Below are 27,485 nucleotides of genomic sequence, written 5' to 3'. Positions count from 1 at the left end.
GCGCGCCAATGGAAGAGCTCGGTGCGCGCGACGAGGGCGGATCTTGCATTTTGGATGCGGTGCGATGCACGCGGGCGTGCGACGCGTTATAACCAAGCCTTCACTAGCCTACATAGGGGTTATTTATGAGGTAGTGCGCGAGCGTTGGGTGTGATCGGCTCACGGGCTCAGCATCATCATCATCATCCCTGATGTGAGTTCAGCGGGATTCAATGATGGATACACGGGCCACACCTGTGCATCAGCTGCGTAACCTGCGGACCTGTTGGAGACCACCGGGTCTCTACAGCCCGGCGATGGCGCTGTGACCACCGGGTTCGACAAAGACCTTATGGGGCCCCTTGCGCATCAACTGGATTATCAAAGCTCGGATTCAGACTGGGTTCTGTTCAGACTTCAGACTTCTCTCAGTGTGTGTGCGTGTGATTTTAAGACAAAGACCCTGAAACCGACGCGCAATGGATGCGGTTCGGCTGGACCGGCTCGACGCACCGGCGGAGAACGGGAATGTGTCGCAGTCCGAACCGCACAAGCGGCTCTCGCAGGTGGACACGGTGGTTCTGCCGTTCCTCGGGGGGTTCGGGAGGTATCAGAGGCGCCTGGTGGCTCTAACGTGGATCCCTGCCTTCCTCATCTCGTTCATCCAGTTCTCCGATCACTTTCTGCTCGGTCAACCGGACAGGAAGTGCGTGCGCGCGGGGAACGGGACGGGCTCGGAACGGGATTTATTCGTGGATCTGATCGGGAACGGCACTGAGAACGGCTTCGTTACGGCGTGTATGTGCTCGGAGTGGAGGTTCGAGCTGCAATCGGGACTGCAGCAGAATGTGGTCACTAAGGTAAGATCTACTGATGGATGCCCTTGGAAAAAGGATTCCCTCCGGCTTGATGGAAAGCTTCCATTTAAAGGAATAGTTCACCCTTAAACATTTTTTTATTTTTTATTCCGTCATCTGTTAAAATTCACATTCAAATTCTGTCGTGTTTACTCACTATCGTGTCCTTCCATACTCATATGACTTGCTTTCTTCATTGTAACACAAAAGATGATGTTTAACCGAACAGTGTTTAAAAGAACAGTTATTTTCTATACAATGGGAGTGAATGGGGACTGGAGCGCTGGAGCGGTGAACATGCAGCAGATTGTCAGCAAATAACAGCTTGAATTTTTTCTCTGTCTGTCATTCAGTGGAAGCACATTCCGCCATATAAGAAAAATATTATTTGGGAAATCATATTAAATGTCTTAATTATGACATTAAAAGACATAATGAGATAAAAAAAAAAAGGCAACATTTTGACACGCTAAGTCATAAAAAGTCACAACCTGTCAACTTTTTGTGACTTTTTATCTCCTAATTTAGAATTTTGTGACACAATTTCAACTTTTTGTCTCATAATCACAATGTTTTAATATAATAATTATAATCTACCGATGCATGATTGTAGGAAATGGAAATTCCCTTCCCTAACTTTATGAAAACTATTGACCAATGCATTGTAAATGCGTGAATGGCCTTAACAAATGTCATCTTGCGTTGGTCTGGAATGACAAACAAAACAGTAACATGACAGTAAACTGGTAAATGATGGCAGACTTTACATTTTGTGGGTGAACTATTCCTTTATTTCCTTTAACAGAGACATCTGTGCAATACTCTGGAAACGTAAAGGATCTTATATTCTTTATTAGCAGAACTAACAGACGGTTTGATGTTTACTATCTCTCTACTCCTGATGAGAAATCACACTGCATGTTATATTTGGGGCCTACCTGAACATGCACTTGAACACCAAATCTGTAAGCATTTAACATCAAATCAGCTGGTATTTTCCCTCCATTTTTAATATGAATAACTCACAGAACTATAGGCCTACGATTATGTGCTGCACTTGCAGATTTAGTTGATCAAAGGTTGCATTGATCACCGTTAGTCATGGAAATGAGGTATTTATACAGCAGTGTCACAGGGTTATGAGTGACAGTGTGCATATCAGACGGAGAGCTCAGTGTTACACCCAGACCAGACCGGAGCAGATAACGTGTAAATGTGCAGAGAGAAACATGCAGATAACATGTGTAAATGTGCAGAGAGAAACATGCAGATAACGTGTGTAAATGTGCACTGTGAGGCCCAAAAACTATAATGTGCGTTTAAAGGGACTGTCAGATTGCACAAACAGTCCTGTGAATGTCTTTGCATGCTGAGGGACTCATATAGACATCTATGCATGTGCATCTCGTGCAGAACTAAAGCTTCTGTCTCATTATCACACATTTCCCTTCAGAGCTTCATGTACACAGAACATGCACAAGCTTTCCTTCAAACTCAGCCGTTTATCTACGAGTCTGACAGAAGTGATGCACAGCGTTTCTTTGGCCGAATAGCTGTGTGTGTGTGTGTGTGTGTGTGTGTGTGTGTGTGTGTGTGTGTGTGTGTGTGTGTGTGTGTGTGTGTGTCCTTTCTCACACCGATAGTCTAATCTTTACTGAGTGTGTGTTAAAGAGGTTCATTCATGTAAACAAATGTTTGAGGATGAGACACACACTGCAGGATAGAGGATATTTACTCACTTCTATGTGCATTGGTCAATTTCTAATCAAATTTGTCACGTTTCAATGTCAGAAACACAATGTCCTTTAAATGTGGAGCGAGTCATGCCGGATGCATTTGATATTTTAGGTCCTACTTGTGTTTGTGTTTTACTTTTTTTACATAGGGATTTCTCAATCTTTAATCAATATAAAGAAATAAATTATAGTTTGCATCAAGAAGATGTTGCATTGTGACATTGTTTTCGTGATATTTGACCACATTTCACCACCAAATCTTTTATAAATTGCATCTGGATGATTCGGCTTTGAGTTTATATCTGATTCTCATTATTCTCAAACATAATTCACTAATTGTTTTTACTGCATTACAATAGAAAATACTCTAATACAAGAATTTAAATACTTTCATCATGTATAAATATTCCAATAGCCTACATTTATTTTTTTACACATTATAGTAATTACATTTTTGTTTTTTATTCCCGTTGGGAAAATTATATTTATTTTGGAGAAAAATGCTTAACTGACATGAAAATAATGTCACAAAACATTATATTTTTAGGGTGAAACATCACTATATTCTTGAGAGGTTACACCATATATTTTAAGTACAGGCCTGTATGACTTACTGGATATCACATTTTGATTTGATTGACCATTATGGTGCTGTATACAATAAAAAATTCAGACACCAGACATCATTTTTAAAATATTTTTTACTAGTGTGATCAGGACACTATAGTTAATTTATGTAAGTGAGGAGAGAAAAATAAAGTATTACTGTGACATATTATACCCAGATATTCTTCAGACACTTTGAGCTGATCATGTTTTGCTGAAGTGTTTTGTCTTTAATTGCTAATGCTCTTTTTACACACAGACTGAACAAAATGAAGCATTGCTTGGTGATTGGTTGAGCTAAACTGGTATTATCTAATTGTGTAGTTAAATTTAACAGCTGACAGATATTCAACATAATTCATGTGTGAGACAGTCTAACAGAAGGACGGACAAAACCAGTCAAATATCAACTGAGTTCTGCTCATATTTTATTACCATTTTCTAACCTATAGCAAATAAACAGATAATGTGAGAAATGTTGAAGGCGTGTGGTTCGACTGTAGGTCTATATCAGCAGTCATGTGATATTTCTGTATCAGTCTGTGTTGTTTTGCTTGCAGTGGACGCTGGTGTGTGACGGAGAGTGGAAGGTTCACATCGCCAAGTTCTCTCTGTTGGTCGGGTCCATTTTCGGGTACTTGCTGATGGGAGCGATGGCAGACTGGTACGTTACCAAACATGTAGCATGATGGTTACGGTCGTGTATATACTGTATATATTCATAACTCTTACTGTAAAAACCCTGTCAGGTTGGGCCGTATCCCAGTTCTGCTGGTGTCGGTGCTGTCCGTGCTGGTGTTCGGGTTAGCCGTGGCGTTTTCCGTGGATATGGCCATGTTCAGCACGCTACGCTTCTTCGAAGGATTCTGTCTGGCGGCCATCAGACTGACCCTTTACGTCCTGAGTGAGTTTTATTCTCTTCCCTTTCTTTCACTTGAGGTTTCTACATCTATCTATATCTATATCTATATCTATATCTATATATCTATATCTATATCTATATCTATATCTATCTATCTATCTATCTATCTATCTATCTATATATATATATATATATATATATATATATATACACACACACTACCAGTCAAAAGTTTTGGATCGGTAAGGTTTTGTATGTTCTTAAAATAAGTCTCTTCTGCTCATCCAATGCTGCATTTATTTGATTAAAAATACAAGAAAAACTGTAAAAAATTTGGAAATATTATTCCAGTGTAAATCAGCCATTTTCTATGCGAATATATAGTAAAGTGTAATTTATTCCTGTGATCAAAGCTGAATTTCCAGCATCATTACTCCAGTATAGATATAGAATCTAAAGTTCTAAAGAACAGCATTTATCTGAAACATAATCTTTTATAACATTATAAATGTCTTTACTGTAACTTTTGATCAGTTTAACTCATCCTTGATGAATAAAAGTATTGATTTCTTTTATTTATTTCCCCCAAAAAATGAAATAAAAATTCTTACTGACCCCAAACTTTTGAACGGTAGAGTTCAATGTTACAAAAGCTTCTATTTCAAATAAATGCTGTTCTTTTGAACTTTCTATTCATCAAAGAATCCTGAAAAAAATTGTACACAACTGTTTTCAACATTGATAATAAAGAGAAATTATTCTTGAGCATCAAATCATCATATTATACAGATTTGTGAAGGATCATGTGACACTGAATACTGGAGTAATGATGCTGAAAATTCAGCTTTGATCACAGGAATAAATTACACTTTACTATATATTCACATAGAAAACGGCTGATTTACACTGGAATAATATTTCACAATTTGTACAGTTTTTCTTGTATTTTTAATCACATAAATGCAGCATTGGTGAGCAGAAGAGACTTATTTTAAAAACATAAAATCTAACCTATCCCAAACGTTTCACTGGTAGTGTATATATATATAGACCAGATTCAGAGGACCCAGGAGAGCAGGCAGGGGTGTAGATAATTGAATGAGGTCAGAAATATACAGGGGAGCGAGACCATGAAGGGCTTTCAATGTGATGAGAAGTTCCTTGTATTGCACACGGAGACGTAGCTAATGTAATCTGCATAAAACTGGAGTAATGTGGGAGGATTTCTTGGTGTGTGTGAGGACCCTGGTTGCAGAGTCCTGAATATATTGGAGCATATTAAGTGTTGTGGTGGGTACGCCGAAAAAGAGGAAATTACAGGAGTCTAGGCGGGGAGTAATGAAAGCATGAACTAGAGTCTCAGCATCATTGATATTTAAAAACGGACATAAACGAGCAATATTCCGGAGATGGAAAAGGGCAGAATGATGGTCCTTTACATGCAATCACATCATTACCACATGACACAATCTGATTGGCTCTGCTGATCCTGCAGTCAATGAGATTGCTTGCTCAACATTTACATAGTATGGTTGATTGTTTGCGGTAAGCTAGTCCTGCAGTGCTTTCTCATTCCTCTAACCCCTCCACCTCCCCAGCTCCACCTGCCTAGATCTGATACGTCCATGCATTTATTTCATTAACTCTTTCCCCGCCATTGACGGAAATGTCCGTCTTTCTGTGTTTTCACTGTTATACGGTAGGGGGCGCTATGACACATCTTCTGAAAGAGTTCTGAATATCCTGGTCTCTCACCTAAGTGACTTAATCTGCAATTCATCGACTGGCCGCTAGAGACACACTCAATCCCATAGACCTCCATGTTAATATGCAAAACTTTACAGCAGAAATTGTTTTGTTTTACAGCCTGGTACGAATTTTTTTTTTTTTTTGCAACTCATCCGTTTTAATTATATTAAGCCTTAAAGTTCTGCATAATTAAGGGCGTGGCCACTCGAGTGACAGGTGGATTTCCGCTGATGTCACTACTAGCCGTTTGTCTGCTGTCTGTTAGCGTCACGTCACCTCAGCTAATCCGCCGCGCCGCACATTTACGTTTACCCAGGAGTGACGCGACGGCCGGCTTCGCCCACTTAAAGCTTCAAAAATGCTCTTCAGAAACCTATGGGTGACGTCACGGACACTATGTCCATTATTTTCTACAGTCTATGATCAAAACACGTGTGAGGAAGATGCGATATCATATGCAATCATATGCATATGTAAAATAAAGCGATCTTCAACATTAAACAGCATATAAACAGGGTGGTGGTGGCGCAATGGATAAGACACATGCCTTTGGTGTGAGAGACCCGGGTTCGAATCCACTGTGAGACACCAATGTGTCCCTGAGCAAGACACTTAACCCCTAGTTGCTCCAGAGGCGTGCGACCTCTGACATATATAGCAATTGTAAGTCGCTTTGGATAAAAGCGTCAGCTAAATGAATAAATGTAAAATGTAAATGTAAATCAAAACTGCCTAATGTTACTGACTGAAATGTTGACCCAGGACGAGCTATAGGCCTGTGAAGCTCGATCTACTCCATCTGTGTTCTGATCATCATTCTGAACCTGATCTGGATGTAGTCTTTGACAAAAACATGATTTTTCTCAAGTTTTTGGTCAAAATGTTGCTTTTTTATGAAACTTAGCCACATTTAAGTGTTGATATAAAGAACGCATGAAACTAGACTAACACTGAGAGAGGGTCTGTTCTTTTTTATATATATATATATATTGCATGTTTAGATATTCATACAACTAAATATTCTGGGGGCCATGAATTTTTTGTGAAAGTGATCAAAAACGCTGGCGGTTGCTGGCAAAAAAAAAAAAAACCCTGGCGAGGAAAGAGTTAAGAGTTAATACAAGCCAAAATGGAGTTGATGGGAAAAGAAGAAAGTGCGTTGGGAACGAATGTATAATTTCATCTGCATAGCAATGAAAGTTTAAGCCAGGTTGACGGGAAGGGAAGCATGCAGATGATGAAGAGTAAAGGTCCAAGAACAGAGCCCTGTTGCACACCGTGTGATACAGGGGCCGTAGCGGACTTAGCCTGACGGATAGAAATGTAATGCTGATGGTCAGACAAGTTGGAAATGAATCAAAACAGGACAGTTCCAGAAATACCAAGAGCAGGAGAGTCGAGAGATGAGAATACTGTGAGAAATGGTGTCAAACGCAGCAGAGATGTCAAGGAGAATTAAAGTGCAGATGGAGCCCGAGTCGATGGGCATAAGAAGATCATTTACAGCCCAGAGAAGTGCTGTCTCAGTGCTGTGGAGAGTGCAAAAACCTGATTGGATGCATTCATAAAGGTTGTGTGATGACAAATAGTTCTGAAGTTGAGCAGCAAGCGCTTTCTCAAGCAGCTTTGAGAGAAATGGAAGATGCAAATTTGGTCTATAATTGGCCGTGTCAGAATGGTCGAGGCCGGGTTTCTTTAAAACAGGGGTTAACAAAACCAGTATTAAGCAGTTGGGAAATGAGAATTGGAATGGGCAGTGAAATTACAGGAGCACACTTTTCAAGTAAGGCAGTCGAGGCCGGGTCAAGATGACAGGGAGACGAGTTTGATGGCTTGATTAGCTCTGAGATATAGGCTGAGGTGGGAGGGTCAAAGTTAGTGAAGGTGACAGGAGTGAAGGTCCTGTGAGAGGATAGGTGAGGACAAAAGCCCTATTCGGACGGGATTGGTTTAACATGGAGAGGTGGGGTAAAGTAATAATCAATGTCTGAATGTGCATCTCAGTGATCATTACGAACAATGTCAGTAAAGATTACAGCGACTTTTACCTTCAGTAAAAAGGTCCGGAAAATTACCTCAGGTGATGCTAATCCCGTGCGAATAGACCCGCTGTAAATATGTACGTAAATATTCCATAATTTCCTGTTTAGAAGTAGTTTTCTGCGGTTTTTCAGAGTATGGAGACGCTTGAAAAGGCATTCAGTTGCGTTCTAGTCGCTGGGACGAGTCTGTGGCAAGTGTTTTCCACACACCATTCAGATCAGAGAGAAGATCGACAGCACTCGTTAGAGGCACAAAACATCTTTTAGCGTTAGATAAGTGCCTATTACCAACACAATCCAATCTGAAGTTAATCAGTACATCGTTCGACCGGACTTTACTGTTTTATATATATAAATATCGGTTATGTGTGTTTGCGCACGTGATATCAGGAAGCAGCGTAACACACACACGAGGACAGGAGTGACGGCGGTGTGTAAATCGAGTTACTCTCCCACTTCTGATAGTTTTACTGAGATCTCTCATCCCGTGCGAATTGGCCATTAATATTACAGACGTCCTGTGCTAAAATTACATTACTCCATCTACACTTGTAAAACGAGTCCTGTACGAATAGGCCTATAGACTGGAAGAGATTATATATACTGAAGTGTAGAAATTACCCGCAGAGCTCAGCTGAGTTACTCATGTCAGGTTAGTAAGTTTAATGACTATGCAAAACAGTGTTTTGAGTCGAGAGGAAGCATTACTAAGTCGGAAAGGTGAGTTTACACAGATCTGGAAAACAGCAGTGGATTCACAGAGTTGAGGTTACAGTAAAATCAGCCTAGGAAGAGGCAATTCACAGTTGAGTTTAGTTCTATGAAAAGATGATCAGACATACCAATTTGAGAATCAAGCACAGAAACATTATGTAAACCAACAGGACAAAGCAAGTGTGTGACCGTTTGAGTGTGTAGGAAAATCCACATGCTGTAAGAAATAAAAACATTCGAACACTGGCATAAGGCCATGGGATTCTGCATGATCAGTTTCAACTAGTGACGGCAATTTCAAAACACTGCTTCATGAAGCTTCGAAACCTTTAGGAATCTTTTGTTTCCGAATCAATGGACCGGAGCATGTTTCAAACTGCCAGAGACACACGAGATTTCAGTAAATGAGGCTTCATTACGTCATAACTGTTTCAGATCGTTTCGAAACACTTCGCAAATTTCGATGGTTCACGTCTGGTGGGCGATGATCTCGGTCAACCCATGAATCATGAGGAGTCACTGCCAACCAATGAACACGTGTCTGTGGGTTTTACCTGATCTCTGATCAGTTTTATACATTTAGTATTAAAATGAATAATAGTAGTTAATAGTCTCTTATTGACCTGTTTAGCTGAGCTATTCATAGAACAAACAAAACAAACCCTGACAATTTATAAAAGAACATACAGACACTTGATAATCTTATTAGATGATTATATAATTGCATTTGAAAGATTTTACTTTCAATAAAAAATTTGTAATAGATTTGTAAGAGGTGTTTTTATGCATGTTTGTCCTGGGTTTTTGTTGCATTTACACTGTTCTGACCACTAGGGGTCACCATGGAGACGGGTGTCGGATTGTTTCGAAGCCTCGACACAATACGGCACATTTGCTTAAACTGTCTCAGTGTTCCACGAAGCCTCGATCTGCCCACCACTAGTTTCAACATGTATACTGAAATCACCAAGTAGTAAAACAGAAGAAGCTGCTGCATAAACAGACACACATAAATCCCGTATCAGATCTGGGCAGGTGGAGCTGGGGAGGGGGAGGGGGTCAGAGGAATTATTATTATTATTATTATTACCGCAAACAATCAGCCAGACTATTTAAATGTTGAGCAAGCAATCTCATTGGCTGCAGGATCAGCAGAGCCAATCAGATTGTGTCATGTGGTAATGATGTGATTGCATGTAACGGACCGTTAGCCTGCGTCCTCTAGAGTTTCAAGAATGCTCTAGATATATATATAAAAAAAAATGTTTTGTGTATATTTATATTTTTTAATGAAAGATATTAAATACTACATTTAATTTATATATTAAGAATAAGAATAGCAAACAAACAAACTAAAATATCTCACATGTACAAAGCCTTAAAGTTGTCCTTATTTTCTTTATGCAAAATATAATTTCACACATAGCCTATTCTTTTGATTTTGGGGTAAAAAAAAGTCTCTGTAAGCCCAGGTTCTGCTTTAAGCACACAGTTTAATTTATGTGATCTGTTTAATTCTCTGTGTGCTTTAGAAAGTGGTTTTCTGATGAGCAAACATTAAGTGATGCTGATTAAGTAGCTTTTACAGAGGCCAAGGGAGTGTGTGTGTGTGTGTGTGTGTGTGTGTGTGTGTGTGTGTGTGTGTGTGTGTGTGTGTGTGTGTGTGTGTGTGTGTGTGTGTGTGTGTGTGTGTGTGTGTGTGTGTGTGTGTGTGTGTGTGTGTGTGTGTGTGTGTGTGTGTGTGTGTGTGTGTGTGTGTGTGTGTGTGTGTGTGTGTGTGTGTTCAATCGCCGGAACACCTCTGAGTTCATTAATTTACTTTAATGGAGCTACTTTCTGCTTCGCTCAGCCCCCGATGACATTTGAAGTCTGATGCTTTACGGCGCCCAATTTTCTCAAAAGCTTTTTGTTTATAATGGATATCATAATGATTTACACAGGGAGCCATAACGTCAACAAGATTTTCACTTTCATAAAAGATTTTTTATGGTGTTTGGCTTCAAATCAGGTGAAAAAAAGAGACAAAACTCTTAAATGCATCTTCAGAATAACCTCAGCAACACAGAATAACCAGCATATCTTCTCTGTTTAATATCCACTCATGACGACAAATTGATCTGTTGGGAGATTATTTGGACAACTGAAGAGCAAAATGAATGAGTTACTCACACATAGACAGTAGACACACACATGTTGTAGTATAACGTTACACTGTGGTCTCTTCTCGACACTTACAAAGGCTGCATTTCATTTGATCAGAAATACAGTAAAAATTACAGTAAGAAAACAGTTGTGGGGCACGATAGACTTCCATAGTATGATTATATTTATATATATATATATATATATATTTTTTTTTTATATATCTTCCTTTGTGTTCAATAGAAGAAAGACATTTATACAGGTTTGGAACATCTTGACGGTGAGTCAATTATGACAGATTTTTCTTTTTTGGGTGAACTGTCTCTTTAAGTACATCTTTATATGTAATTTTTTTGGTCATTTATTGTCTTTGAAGTATAGTTGTAAAATGTACTGAGAAGCATTTATAGTAAACAAAAATTTACTTTAATGTCATTTCTATTCTTACATGTCATGTATTTAAATATATTTGTGTTTTACAAATTTGTAATGATAAAAATACAATTTACTACATAAAAAAGAATATATATATATATATACATATATAAAATCTAATATTAAATGGATCTCCTGTTTTTTTAAAGTCGGCATGAAACAAAAGTTGTGCTCGTCTTTTCTCCACTATAGTGACGTATATCCGATTGAAACGCTTCTAGAACAAGAACAAATGTGGGCGGGGCTTGATTTTGTTCTTGAGGAATTGATTGGATGGTTGTGGTTTGCTATTGGCTGATCTCATGTGAGTGACAGGTTGCCCCGCCCTCGTCATCAGAGAAGAGAAGAGATGCTGCAAGAGGGAGGGAAGAATTAACGAGGGAAAATTATGAGGAACATGAATTTAACAAAAATAATTTTGTGCATAAAAAACAAGAATTGTCCATTTATGAATTCATGACTTGAAGTGTCCTGTTTTGATTCTGTGGTGATCTCTCCGTCTCTCAGGGATTGAGTTGTGTTTGCCCAAATGGCGTTTCCCCATGACCATGATCGCCAGTCTGATCATCGTGGGAGGGCAGATGCTGATGCCGGGTCTAGCGGCGCTGTGCCGTGATTGGCAGATTCTTCAGATTGTAATCATCGCTCCATTTGTGCTCATGCTGCCGTATGTCTGGTAAGACTCATAAAGCACAGAAACACTAGTTCGGTTCTCCTACCAATGCATGCAACACTAAAAACTTGTTTATTATTTAATAAAAAATAATTAAAATTCTGACTGCAATGCATGGAAATAAAATCCAGTTTATGAGGAAGAACCAAGCCAGCCAACAGGGAACGTTCTCAGAACATTAAGGTTCTCTCAAAGTCATGAGCAAACGTTCTTCCAGGAACATTAATAAAACACTTGTTTAAAGTTATCTGGTCTTTATTAATGTGTGCTTTAAAAATATTATTCATGGAATGTTTTTACCTGAAGCGTTTCGTTTTTAAATGTTGCCACTAGTTTCATGTTCATTCAAAAATTCAAAAGTAACATTCCGAATCAGTTTGAAGAATGATGAGATGTTTACTTTACATTCGCATTACATTTAAAAAACGGGCCGTTTTAAAGCAACACAAAATAACTTTTTTTTACCTTAAAATAATGTTTCCAAAATCGTATCAGTGGTTCATCAAGTCGTAACAGTGTGAACGGCACTGCTGCCTCTGCTTTGCGGCCCTTTATCTGCTATAACCACACTATGCAAGTTTGCCAGATCGGGTCGCGTTTCTGTAGTTCGAATGAGACATAAAAAAACTACAAATTTGACTTGCTTTAAGTCAAGCGTTACAATAGTCATTATTTAGTTTTTCTTCGTTTCTGATGTCGCAATACATCATACTTTTATAAAATCATGCATCATACTCTACCTGGTCTGTGGACATCTTTATTTCCAAAGCCGGCGCTGGATAAACAGATAGCGTGCGTGCGACGGTAGGCTAACTTATTTACGACAGCGGTAATGGACAATTCCGCTTCCAACCTGTAGGGGGACCGATGAGGAAGAGTGCTTTAGAACATTCACAAGTAACGTTTTTTATAACCTAATGGGAACGTTAGCAAAAGCTTGATAGAACATAGGGGAGAACGATTTGTGGAAATCCACTTCGGGTTCAGAGAATAATTTTTTTCCCACATTTACACACGTCTAGTACAATTATGTGGTTTTGTTTCAAGTATAGAATAGAAGATCATAGTTCTTCTAATAGGGGCTCATTGTAACTCAGTGTGACAACATGCCCCGCCTGCACACCTGGGGTTTAAACCCGGCGAGTGTCTTCTGCTGGTTAGATCAGCATTAAACAACCATATCAACTGTTAAATAACAGATATAAGATTAAAAACAACATCAGATCCAAATAATGTAAAAAATAAATAAACAGAGATGAAAAATTTGCATAAGAAATTAACTTTTGCTATGGTTAAATAAATGTTCAGTGATATCCTCCAAAGATTTTTTTAATTTTGGCTTTTTTCTTTCTCCATATAGTGTTGATATGGCAACTAAGTTTCATCATGCTGGCATGAGTGTAAAGTTTTAAACCGTGTGTGTGACAACTAGCCCCGCGTTAGTGTGTACCCCGCTCTCCCCTATGCTAGTTAGCTGTGTAATCACTAGGTTTGGTGAATTTCACCATTACATTTTCTTAGTAGCAAGTAAACTTGCAGCCTGATCTCATGAAAATGCGTCTGTAATGCGTCTGTAATGCGTCTCTAATGCGTCTGTAATGCGTCTGTAATGCGTCTGTATTGCGTATGTAATGCGTTTGTAATGCGTCTGTAATGCGTCTGTAATGCGTCTGTAATGCGTCTGTAATGCGTCTGTATCATATGCACGTAAAAACTCATTTTCGCGTATAAATTGCACGATAAACACACTGTGTGCTATATAGAGGCATTTAGTGTGAAACTTGATGTCTAGATGCAGAACTGTTTTCCACTGTGTTTTCTGCATGTATTTTCAGACAGATATTTTGAGCACAATTTCTCTACATACTTCAGTAGTGTTTTGTTTTCTGTAACCGTTTGCATTAATTGCTGAGCCGTATCTTGAATGAGTTTTTTGTTTTGCTGCTTTAGTCCATTATGATAGTCTATAATCTATTTCAAATGTAACCATCCTGAAACAACACATAAAAAGAAGACGGTAACACTTTACAATAAGGTCCATTAGTTAATTACCTTAGTCAACATGAACTAAGAATGAACAATACTTCTACAGCATTTATTAATATTAGTTCATACTAATTTCAACATTTACTAATACGTTATTAAAATCAAAGGTTGTATTTGTTAACATTAGTTAATTCACTGTGAGCTAACATGAACAAACAATGAACAGCTATAACTAACATTAATAAAGATTAATCAATACTGTAACAAATGTGGGTAACACTTTATTTTAGTGTTCTTGTTACATATGTTACATGTACTTACCGTAGTAATAACAGTAAATTATGCATAATTACATGCAACTAACCCTCAACCAAACCCTAATCCTACCCTAACCCTATAGTAAGTACATGTTGTTTATTAATATTACTTAGCACTTCAATATGTAATTACACTGTAACAATGACACCTTAAAATAAAGTGTGACCAAAATGTGTTGCTCTTTGTTTGTACTTCATGTTAGTAAATACATTAACTAATGTTACTAATGAACCTTATTGTAAAGTGTTACCAAGAAGATAAAGCGTTTGATGTTAGACAGAACTAATGCTCCGGTTCTCGTGGTTCTCATGTCAGGATGTTTCCCGAATCCCTGCGCTGGTTGTTGGCCACTCAACATTACCAAAGAGCCAAGAGACAAATGTACCGAATCGCCCATAGCAACAGCGTCGACACGGCAACCGACCCCAGTGGCATCCTCTCAGGTGAGCTCGCCGTCGTAGAGGTGAGATCAGTGCTTTACCTTGAGGATGATGATGATGATGATGATAATGATGATGATGAGGAGGAGGATGATGATGATGATGATGAGGAGGAGGATGATGATGATGATGATGATAATGATGATGATGATGATGAGGAGGAGGATGATGATGATGATGATGATGAGGAGGATGAGGATGAGGAGGATGATGAGGATGATGAGGAGGAGGATGATGATGATGATGAGGATGATGATGATGATGATGATGATGAGGAGGATGATGAGGAGGATGGTGAGGAGGATGAGGATGATGTTGAGGAGGATGATGAGGATGATGAGGATGATGATGATGATGATGATGATGATGGTTTATAGAGCTGGAAACAGAACTGCAACAGAAGCCAAAGACGTCGTGCGTAACACAACTGACCGGCACCCGAAACCTGTGGAAGAACACCGTGGTCCTGTGTGTGAACTCGTAAGTGTCTGTCTCTCCAAATGCACTTCACAATATTCAACTCATTCACATTTATATGTACAGCGCTTTTCACACACACATCGTTTCAAAGCAGCTTTACAGAAAATGCATGAGTCCACATTACAATTTACAGTGATCTGTTATCAGAGGAAACTGTCTGAGTTATGTATTTCAGAAATATTCTAGATCACAGTTAGTGAAAATTTTTTCATTTAAACAATGTAATAATTTAAAGCAGAAACAATGAGCTTGTAATGAATACTTGTTTGTTAACAAATGATTCTGACGGATAGAGCGATCTGAAGCACTGATATATCAGAGCTCATATTAATCACCTTTGGAAGGAAAGTAGATTTATAATATTTAAATGAATCTGTTCTGGGATTGTTCTCTGTGATCTAGATCAGGGGCTTTCAGTGTTTAATGCACCGCAAACACACAGATATCAGGGAAACTCTTCATAAGATTTAAATAGTGTGGAAAAATTACTATTATAAATAATTATAATTACTAAAATCGTATTTGGTAGATATTTAGTTTCTATTCTTACATTATTTTTATTTATTTTTGTACTGTTAGATTTGTTATTTACTTATTTTAATAACTTTTTTTATTTTCGTCAATTTGTTTTGTATTTATTTTAATCTATATTTTATTTTAATCTATTGTTTATTCATTTAAACTAATTTTATTTATTTATTTATTCTAACCTTATTTTAATTTTATTCTAATTTTATTGATTTTTACATCTTTACACTGTTTCTTCTCTACATTTTAATTTATAAAAATTTTTGTATAATTTTTATCTATTTTTATCTAACTATTATTTATTCTAAACTTATTTTTAATTTTGTTTTTTACATCTGTCCACTGTTTCTTCTCCACATTTCAGGAAGCAAAAAATAAATTTGTTTTAATCTAATTTTAATTTATTCTAAAAGTATTTATTTATTTTAATTAAATTTTTTATTTACTTATTTTACTTCATTATTTCTTTACATTTCTTATTTTTCTACATTTCTAAGTTTTATTTATTTTAAACTAATTTTCATTAATTTATGTTGTTTAATTTTAATCCGTTTTTTATTTTTTTTATTTTAATCTTCTTTATTATTACGTATACAGTACTGTGCAAAAGTCCCATTGAAAAAAACTATTTCTGTACCTGGACAAAGCCGCTTTAAACGCAAAGGGTCGTTACACCATATATTGATTTGAATTAGTTAATAGAAGTTAAATCATAAATAAATTCAATTTGTGATTTTATTTTTGAAAGCATTCTCACTTTTCAGCATTTTAACACGAGTGCCAGTGCTTCTCCCAGTCCTGTAGCTTTGCAGGAAGGTTTCTTCAAGCGTCTCGGAGACGTTCCTGCAGTTCTTCTGGATTTGTCTCAGTTTCTTCTGTTTCTTCATGTTCTTCATATTAACTTTAGACTTTTGCACAGTACTGTATATTTGCACGTTTTACATCTCTAAACGATTCCACGGACTGCCTCTGAAACCCTGATCTAGACGATGCAGGTTTGCATTGCTGCACTTACAGCGCCGGCGACTGGCTTTCAGGACGAGCTAATCATCATTGCTCGTCCGTTCTCATCTCAACACATAATCAATGGTTCTTTCTTCCTCTCAGGCTGACGGGCTACGGCATCCATCACTGTTTCGCTCGCAGTGTTCTGGAGGAAAGCGAGTCTCACCTGCATTATTACGCAGTGGCTGCGATCGCGTTCGCCTCGAGTGTGCTGGTGTTTCCGGTGGTGGGAGGATTCGGCAGGAGAGGAGGACTACTGACATTCATGATCATCACTGCGTTAGCATCACTGCTACAGCTCGGCCTGCTCAACTGTACGTACACACACACACACACACACACACACACACACTACTGACATTCATGATCATCACTGCGTTAGCATCACTGCTACAGCTCGGCCTGCTCAACTGTACGTACACACACACACACACACACACACACACTACTGACATTCATGATCATCACTGCGTTAGCATCACTGCTACAGCTCAGCCTGCTCAACTGTACGTACACACACACACACACACACACACACACACACACACACTACTGACATTCATGATCATCACTGCGTTAGCATCACTGCTACAGCTCAGCCTGCTCAACTGTACGTACACACACACACACACACACACACACACACACACACACACACTACTGACATTCATGATCATCACTGCGTTAGCATCACTGCTACAGCTCGGCCTGCTCAACTGTACGTACACACACACACACACACACACACACACACACTACTGACATTCATGATCATCACTGCGTTAGCATCACTGCTACAGCTCGGCCTGCTCAACTGTACGTACACACACACACACACACACACACACACACACACACTACTGACATTCATGATCATCACTGCGTTAGCATCACTGCTACAGCTCAGCCTGCTCAACTGTACGTACACACACACACACACACACACACACACACACACACACACACACACACTACTGACATTCATGATCATCACTGCGTTAGCATCACTGCTACAGCTCGGCCTGCTCAACTGTACGTACACACACACACACACACACACACACACTACTGACATTCATGATCATCACTGCGTTAGCATCACTGCTACAGCTCGGCCTGCTCAACTGTACGTACACACACACACACACACACTACTGACATTCATGATCATCACAGCGTTAGCATCACTGCTACAGCTCGGCCTGCTCAACTGTACACACACACACACACACACACACACACACACACACTACTGACATTCATGATCATCACTGCGTTAGCATCACTGCTACAGCTCGGCCTGCTCAACTGTACGTACACACACACACACACACACACACACACTACTGACATTCATGATCATCACAGCGTTAGCATCACTGCTACAGCTCGGCCTGCTCAACTGTACGTAGGTACACACACACACACACACTACTGACATTCATGATCATCACTGCGTTAGCATCACTGCTACAGCTCGGCCTGCTCAACTGTACGTACACACACACACACACACACACACACTACTGACATTCATGATCATCACTGCATTAGCATCACTGCTACAGCTCGGCCTGCTCAACTGTACGTACACACACACACACACACACACACACACACACACTACTGACATTCATGATCATCACTGCGTTAGCATCACTGCTACAGCTCGGCCTGCTCAACTGTACGTACACACACACACACACACACACACACACACACACTACTGACATTCATGATCATCACTGCGTTAGCATCACTGCTACAGCTCAGCCTGCTCAACTGTACGTACACACACACACACACACACACACACACACACACACACAACTGACATTCATGGTCATCACAGCGTTAGCATCACTGCTACAGCTCGGCCTGCTCAACTGTACGTACACACACACACACACACACACACACACACACAACTGACATTCATGATCATCACTGCTACAGCTCGCCCTGCTCAACTGTACGTACACACACACACACACACACACACACACAACTGACATTCATGATCATCACTGCTACAGCTCGCCCTGCTCAACTGTACGTACACACACACACACACACACACACACACACACACACACACACACACACACTACTGACATTCATGATCATCACTGCGTTAGCATCACTGCTACAGCTCGGCCTGCTCAACTGTACGTACACACACACACACACACACACACTACTGACATTCATGATCATCACAGCGTTAGCATCACTGCTACAGCTCAGCCTGCTCAACTGTACGTACACACACACACACACACACACACACACACACACACACACACTACTGACATTCATGATCATCACAGCGTTAGCATCACTGCTACAGCTCGGCCTGCTCAACTGTACGTACACACACACACACACACACACACACACACAACTGACATTCATGATTATCACTGCGTTAGCATCACTGCTACAGCTCGGCCTGCTCAACTGTACGTACACACACACACACACACACACACACACACTACTGACATTCATGATCATCACTGCGTTAGCATCACTGCTACAGCTCGGCCTGCTCAACTGTACACACACACACACACACACACACACACACTACTGACATTCATGATCATCACTGCGTTAGCATCACTGCTACAGCTCGGCCTGCTCAACTGTACACACACACACACACACACACACTTGTGTTTTGTCCTCACTGTGTCTTCTTTCTCCTAATACAGTGATCGGGAAGTACAGTCTTCGGCACGATGCAGGTAAAACTAAACAAAAAGTATTATGAATTGTTTTATAAAGCAGTGGTTCTCAACTGTGTGTGGAAAAGCAGGGTTTTATTATCCAAATGTTTAAGTTTGACCAATAAATCTCATTATTTTGATGCATTTTCATCTCACTTGGCCAAATCAGTAATATATGCCAACATGAACAGGTTGCGTGACACATTCAATGAAAACCACGAAAAACTGCAACGTTTTAAAAATATACAACCCAGTTTATCCTTGCAAGTTTATCCAACTCAAGACACAACCAGTGAATACATTTCAGAATTTAAGACATTATTTTTTTTATATTTGCTAAATGACTCTCATCCTTCCCTCACACTTTGTAACACATCTTTCCCTCGTTAGCCCTGAAACCCTAAAATTATACTTAATTTGTTTTGCTGTCCAGAAAGCTTATTTTATTTTATTTTGGTAATATTTTTTCTATTTCTTAATGCAATTTTTTTTGGGGGGGGGGGATTTTTTTATTTATTATTATTAATTCATTTATTTACTTTTAAATAACCAGATTTGGTCAATAATAAATAAATAAATAGTCATTTAAGCACATTCCTCGCATTCTTTCAACTAAATTTCATGCATAATCCTTTTAATTCAGCTCAAAATATCTTACATTGGGAGTCTTTGCCGACCTCTTGTGGGAAAATAATAATATAAGATGATATTTCATGACTCTAGATGGCCTTATAGCTCTATATGGAGCAAATGAGCTGTTCCTCTGGGTCCTAAAGTCAGTTTCTCTTCAGTATGCATTCAGATACACATGTAGACATTATCAAATACTTTTTTGGTAAAGTTAAAGTATGTAGCATTTTTAGGTTTGAATTTTGAGCATTTTTAGGTTTGTCTATGTGTACTGAAACATTCCTCGCATTCCATTCATTCCTATGGGAATCATATTGACCTATTCGTGGTTCAAGTGCGAAAGAAGTCCTAGGGTCTTGGACCCCTCTGATGAACACCCAATTTAAAAAAATATATTTTTATAATGAGTTTCGGGTGAAAATGACCCGAGGGAAGGATGAGGGAATGACTGATGTTCGGTCTTGGGGAAAACCCAGTGGAGAACCACTGTTATAAAGTATCTTAAGTGTATATATACTTATGGAAGCCTGTTTTCACTTTAGTAAGTAAATAAATAAATATAAAAGGTAATTGCGACTTTATTTCTTCCTTTCCACAATGTCACTTTATTTTTACTCTATTTCAGACTTATTTTACCCTCTGGTGCTCTATGGTCATTTTTGACCCAAATCTTATTACATTGAGTAAAAAAAACTCGGAATGATTTGAAACTTGGTAAAGTGTTTGGCACTAGCTGTGTGAACACACACAAAAATCATGGACATGATTTGAAAATGTTAAATGGTCCTGAAAAAAGAAAATAGTCACACTTGTGCTCTTTGAGGTGCAGATGAGTGGGGAACGAATATAATCTAGTGGAAGCGTTCGGTACTGCACCCAAACAAACTCTCACTGAAAGCTCATTTTTTGAGATATCAACCTCAACTCTGGAACTCAACATGCTTAGATTTATGGCTTTGATTTATTTTTAATTTTTTTTACCATTTTAGCGTAAAAAAAAGTTTTGGAAAATATATACATATAAACAAAAATTTTGTTTTTTTCATGACAGTAAAATTTAACTTTTTCACTTTAGCAATAATCTGCCAAGTGTCTTTAACTCTTTCCTCACCATTGCCGGACTTCTCCAGCTTTCCGTGTTTTCACTGTTATATGGTAGGGGGCGCTATTACGCACATTCGGAATGAGTACAGAATCTCCGGATCAAAATACAAGATACAGATACAAACAAGAAACAGACGCACAATGTTGCTTTTTTAATCAAACTTGCCCACATTCAAGTTTTGATTAAAAAAAAAGAAAGCATGAAGCTAAAATATATTCTTTTGATATATTGCATGTTCAGATATTCATATTCATTTATTATTCAGGCCATTAAACTTATGTCTGTCCTTTAAAGCATTCAAGTTTTACCACAGTTTAAGTCATTTTCAGGTCTATGCTCAAAAAGTGAATAAATAGATTATTACTACTGCATAAATATAACTTAGTAGCATGAAATCGAACATTATCGAACTTAAATATAGTACATTAATTTCATAGAAATAAAAAAGTGGTCATTTTTGTCCGACACGTGAACAGCACCAGAGGGTTAAACTTAATCGCACAATTTTCCTTTTTATTTATGTTTTTACTCTTTAAACCAGCAAAACTGGGCTTTTTAATATTTTTATATACATATTATTTTTCTTGTTAAAACGATCAGTGATGACTTGGGAAAGGAAAGGGCTTCGTCTATAAAAACACAAGCATGCATGTCTGTGTACAGTAACTCACAACATATTGGCATAAATTGTTACATTGATTTGAATGCAAATATTTTACTATAAGATATATTTAAACATTTATGTGCATGTTATTAATTTCACAACATGCTCAGTGTCAGTTATTAGCAGTGTTGCTATAGGGGTCATTAGACAGGGAAACCCTGGATCTGTTTGTCTGAAGTGCCTGAGGTCTGAAATGTTCTCTTGTCTGTCCTAGTCCTGCGAGACACCCTGAATCGGCGCTTCTCGTACGCGTTCTCCATCATCGGGATGTTCTCGTCTCACGCTGTCAGCACGCTCAGCATCTTTTACTGCGCAGAGATCACACCGACTGTCATCAGGTCAGCACACATCAGTCTGTCTGTCGGATCACTCTTAAAGGGGTCAGCGGAAGCACAAGTCACGTTTATGTGGCGTTTGCATTTAAATGTGTCTTTGAAAAAAATCGATTCACTCCTTTTTTTTTTGTATCCTCAAAAAGCCTAAACACTTAAAAAAAACAAGCCATTTGGATTTTCTGAGCAATATGATGTCATTTTGCTCATGCTCCGCACACGACCACTGACGTACTGTCACGTATTAGCATATTTCATGTATTAGCATATTTCCCATATTAGCATATTTCCAATATTAGCATATTTCCCGTATTAGCATATTTCCCCTCTTAGCATATTTCCCCTCTTAGCATATTTCCGGATAAATGCACAGATATTTCCATACTGCACAGATAAATTTGCTTACCCCACAAATAGGCCTATCTATATGTAAACGATTTAGAAAAAGTTCCATCAGTTCACACTTTATATCATTGCTATGATGTGTCATATCACCCAGCCCTAACATGCAGTGATGCTTTAAACACATTTGACAAGCTAGTTGATCAAAATCAACAACCGGTCAAGACTGATTGGCTAACGCTATTTTCCCACGTGTCTGTGCTCTTTTATTCTTTCATGTGAACTGACGTGAATAATGCACTATTTTAACTTTAATCAACAAGTAGAATTGATCATGACATTCTCACCTTATAAAAAATAATCGCTGATCCATTGCTGAGCTATAGTGAATGTCTGAACTAGTTGATGCACAAACTCAATACCCTGATAAAGAGGCTGACTGGCAAAAAGTATTTTATGTATTTTGAAAATACAAAAATACTCATCTTAAATGTATTTAAATACAAATTACTTTTGATTTTTTCCAAAGGCTTTTAAATACAAAATAGTATTATGTATTTCAAATACGTATTTTAAATACATGTATCTGAAATACTGCCAATCCCTGATTAAGGTGCATATTTAATCATCTTTGTTAACGTTAGTTAATAAAAATACATCTCATATTCATTGTTAGTTTGATATACACTGCAAAACATGCTTTTCTTACTCAGTATTTTTGTCTTGTTTCCAGTCTGAATATCAAAAATTCTTAAATCAAGATGCATTTACTATATGAGTAAAATGACATTAGATATTATGTCCTGTTTTCCGGGGAATGAATCAAAATTAAGTGAATTGATGCTTAAAAAAAGCCAAATGATCTGCCAGTGGGGTCAGAAAAATAATGTTCATTCAAACAGAAACAAGATTATTTTTCTTACCAGATTGGCAGATCCTTTTGCTTGTTTTAAGCAAAAACTCACTTAATTTTTTATTTATTTCCCCAGAAAACAAGACTTAATATCTTATGTTATTTTACTACTTTAGTAAATGTATCTTGATTTAAGAAATGTTTGATATTCGGACTGGAAAAAGCATGTTTTGCTGTGTACCAGATCCATACAATAATAGTAGCTAACAGATACAACTTTTGATTTTAATAGTGTATTAGTAAATGTAGAAATTAAGATTATATTAATTGTAAAAACCTCCTCCTTCAGCTCACGTCTTTTTACTGTAAAATCTTGACTGATTTTTATCAAGTAAACGTAAGAATAACTTTGATATTGTTAGTAATACTTTGAACGATTTCACAAATCAGAGAAAACACAAGTCTATTTATATCTAGAATGGCCTGACCAGATGACCTTTTTATTTTATTTTATACTTATAATCTGATTTAAAACATGTGATTTTCTATTTTCACGGTCTGTGTGTTAATTGGGAATAGACGTTAAACATGAAGAACGCCTATTTTACACATTCCTGACTAGCCGACTTAACAAAGCTGTTGTCCTTTAACCCTTTGGTGTGAAAAAAAAAGACAAATCTAGAGGACAATGGTTTCAGTCTTCTAAGTGTCCAACTTTTGGAGCTATGCGCATTATAAAATTAAGAGTTAATATGAAGAAAACACCAAATCCAGAACAGAAGACCTGAATTCACAAATGATGAAGAATGACAGGCTTTATAGGGTTAATACTAGCATGCTTGACTTAGCAAACAGCAATAAACATCATTACCCTGATAGGGGTCTAACAATATATCATCTCACAATATATCACAATACAAAAATGCAACAATATGTATCATGGATAGTTCACCCAAAATAAAAATTACTGTGTGAGGAAGGAATTCAAGTTTTACTGTCAGTACTACATTAAACTACTATATATAGTGTTGAATATAATGTATAATAATGCAATGGGGGAATATTTGTGGGTCCTGATAATGCCAAATGTCTGATGTTACCAATTTAAATATATCTAGTCAGTGAAAGAGTCTCAACACCAAGTCCAAGACTGTTCATTTACACACACAACGTAAAACAAATTTAGCATTTTAACCAACAGTGCATTTTTTGTTAACCTTTTATCATGTCTTGAAGTATCGCAATAATATCAGGGAATCGTTACACCCCATTACCTGATCTTCGGTGTGATGAATGTGTGTTCTGGTTTGTGGTCACAGGGGTGGCGGCGTGGGTCTGGTCCTGGCGAGCGCAGGGTTCGGCATGTTAACAGCCCCGCTCATGGAGCTCCACAATCAGAAGGGTTTCTTCCTGCATCATGTGATCCTCACCTGTTGCACGCTGCTCTGCATCATTTGCATACCGTTGCTACCGGAAACCGCCGGCCAACCACTGCCTGAGACTATCGCTGAGGGGGAGGGGCTTCTGAGGAGGCCCATCCTCCCCGGAGAACAGCACCACCTCCTGGCCAGAACCGAGGTCAGGGAATACTCGCGCGTTCAGGACACGCCCCTTCACCAGGTCGTCACCCCCGGCAACGGCTCAGTGCCTAGCAACAGTACAGCCAACGGCGTGAGGACTTCATGACGGCATTTTCTAAGAACGGCCAAACGAAGAACAGTGTGAGCGATCGGTTGGATTGTAAAGAAAGAGTTTCATTCGTCCTCCGCGTACGGAGACGGACAGATGTGCTGATAACGTGTCAAACGCCTCATTAACCAGCAGAAGAGAAACTGAAAATGTTATTTTAAACTTGCATTCAGCGAAAGGAGTTCTATTTTTCGAACGGCCACTAATTTAACGTCACCGAACAACAACCTCGTGGAGGAGTTTCACTGATCTGAATGTGCTTTTTTGTAAGTTTGGTAAATGTTTGGTATTTATTAAGGACAGAATGGCGACGATAAGGAACGACGGGCCTCATTCAGGACACGAGTGAATCTTTTTTGTGTCACAGGGCTTGAATTTCGGCGTGGAATTGCGCATAATTTGACTCATTCCTGACGATTTTGTGCTCGCACCCAAAGTGTCAGTATAAAAAAATTATAATATTTTTAACTGCTTATTGCGCTTAAACAGTCAAATCACACAAAATAATGTCAAAAGGCGAGTATTCCCGTCATGTTTTAAGTGAATGTAAACCGTTGAGAAGGAAACCGCATGTGTAACAGTATAATGGATCCGTGCGTCAGGTCTTAAAGTGACAGTAGCCTAATATTCCCGCTGCCAAATTATGAGATGATATTAAAAATATCATTATGGCAGTTTTCCCCCATGATATCAATGTCAAAACTGTGGCCAGTGGAAATGACGAGTGGCTAGTAACTTTGGAAAAGCACTAGCCAGAAGTTAATGTCAAGCCCTGGTTGTAATGCTCATAGGAATGGTGGTCGAGCGCAACAGAAATGAGTTTTGCTCACGTGTCATGAATGAACCCCGTCGTGTTCGTGCGCACCTCACTATGTTCAGGTTTTTTTAGTCTGTCTGTTTTGCACTAAAACTAGAGAAGCAATCATGAGTCGGCCAGATGAATCTGAACTGAACGTGTATGAAACCACAACTGGACAGATGATGGCTTAAAAAAATACAACAGCACAACTTAATGGTCCGCTCGTAACATGTAAACATTCATAACTCAATAACCTTCATCTGGTGAACAGTTACTGTGGTGGAAGGGTCATGGGTCATATCGCACATCAAAATCACATTTGCATTGTGACACATTTTCCTCCCGTATTATTAATGTGATGTGAAAAATTTCAAGTATTTATGTACTATTTGAGTATTGTACTGGCTTGATGTTTGTTATTTGCCAAGTAAAAACATAAATGCATTTAAGTAATGAGAATTTAATGACAATCATCAAGAATAAGAAAAATAAGAATAATGTGCAGATGCATTATGGTAATTTAATTTTGCATTGTGCTAATGATAATTTAGGAGGAGGGGAAATGAAAATAAAGTCACAATGCATAAATATTATAATATCATTTTTTTTTATCCTTTGATTTTGTAGTGAAATGTGACCCAGACACGCTTTCATGACATCTACTCATTTACTCAAATCCTAAATGTGAACTCTGGTTGATGTGGAGCAAGACCACTAGAAGGGCTGCTGAGTGTTTTCATGTATATTTATCAATTATTATTATTATTATTAATGTGTAGAATAGCTGTGGAGTAACTTGAACATCACAAAACTCCTGTTCATCCTCAAACTACTGAATATAGAACCAAATTAAGAAAAAAGAAGAAGAAAAAAACAGCCTCCCTAACTTATAGCAGGACATTAATGAAACATGTCAAGGTTTTAAACTGTGATTGCAGGTATTGTGTGTAAACAGGCTTCTGGGATATATATATTCATCTCTGAATATGAGTCGTGGCATTTCACATCCTAACGGCAGGAGTGATAGTGAGTCATAAGAAACAAGCACAGGATCAATACTCGCATCTCTGTAAGATTACTGTATATGCATTCGGCTGCTGTCCTGTATGAGCTTCCGCACTCCACAATACTTCAAAACATTAAAGCACATTGGGGGGGAAAAAAAGCACATTATGAGTGAATCTCACAAAAACAATAACATGCCCAGGCCATTTTTCACTACAAAAATCGAAAAGAAATGACAAAGTATATTTTTCTTAAAGAAAATGAAACCTATTTTAGGACCAAAAATCTCTCATTGAAAAAAACAAAATTTTATTAAAATTGTCAAGCACAATTGTAAGTATACGACACCCAAAAAAAAAAACTGGTTAATTATAAATAAATACAAATATATTAAAATATTAATTAAAAATGCAATGCAGGCTGTTATTTTAAAAAGTTTATTTTAAATAGACTAAAGTAAAAATAAAAATAATCATTTAGTTTTTGGCTTGAAACATGACCTGTACACACATTAACGAGATTCACTCAAAGATGGAGTGCATAAACATACATTTGTGCTAGAGACTGAAACATTTTAAACATAAGCGTATTTTTCTGTATTTGACTCTCATTTTGACGATTAGGCTGAAATGAGAATTGCATACATGTTAATAGTCCATTTTAAGACATTGCACTTGTGAATAAATACCATTTTTAATACAGTATATTTTGTTGCTCTTCTTTGAATAACAGGGTTCCCACGCCTTCTGATCAACACACTTCTTTCTGTCTTTTGTGATTTC

General features: G+C 38.1%; 2 protein-coding genes across 2 annotated transcripts; both read left to right on the top strand.

Moving 5' to 3' along the window:
• LOC309482027 (solute carrier family 22 member 23) lies at positions 1–27,407 on the top strand. Its single transcript, XM_082147214.1, has 10 exons — positions 1–839; positions 3,739–3,842; positions 3,928–4,082; positions 11,630–11,798; positions 14,415–14,542; positions 14,917–15,019; positions 16,655–16,866; positions 19,270–19,302; positions 21,898–22,021; positions 24,530–27,407. Exons 1-10 carry the CDS (start codon positions 459–461, stop codon positions 24,894–24,896), a joined length of 1,776 nt encoding a protein of 591 aa, XP_082003340.1. The 5' UTR covers positions 1–458; the 3' UTR covers positions 24,897–27,407.
• On the top strand, positions 14,548–14,910 carry LOC309482330 (uncharacterized protein; the record flags this gene model as incomplete). Its single annotated transcript, XM_082147680.1, has 1 exon — positions 14,548–14,910. A coding segment is annotated over one exon (363 nt), but the record flags the coding sequence as incomplete, so codon positions are not given.
• Positions 27,408–27,485: the final 78 nt, after the last annotated feature.

The sequence above is a fragment of the Leuciscus leuciscus genome (genome assembly GCF_965113295.1).
Source record: "Leuciscus leuciscus genome assembly, chromosome: 19".
Taxonomy (NCBI): Eukaryota; Metazoa; Chordata; class Actinopteri; order Cypriniformes; family Leuciscidae; genus Leuciscus; species Leuciscus leuciscus.
Note: the sequence above shows the minus strand (reverse complement) of the source record. Positions and strands in the feature narration are given on the sequence as shown.

Excerpts from the sequence above, each read along its gene's own strand:
- LOC309482027 (XM_082147214.1), top strand. The coding sequence starts at position 459 with ATGGATGCGGTTCGGCTGGACCGGCTCGACGCACCGGCGGAGAACGGG. Across the intron at positions 3,843-3,927 it reads ATGGGAGCGATGGCAGACTG|GTTGGGCCGTATCCCAGTTC; the intron begins GTACGTTACCAA and ends AAACCCTGTCAG. Across the intron at positions 4,083-11,629 it reads ACTGACCCTTTACGTCCTGA|GGATTGAGTTGTGTTTGCCC; the intron begins GTGAGTTTTATT and ends TCCGTCTCTCAG.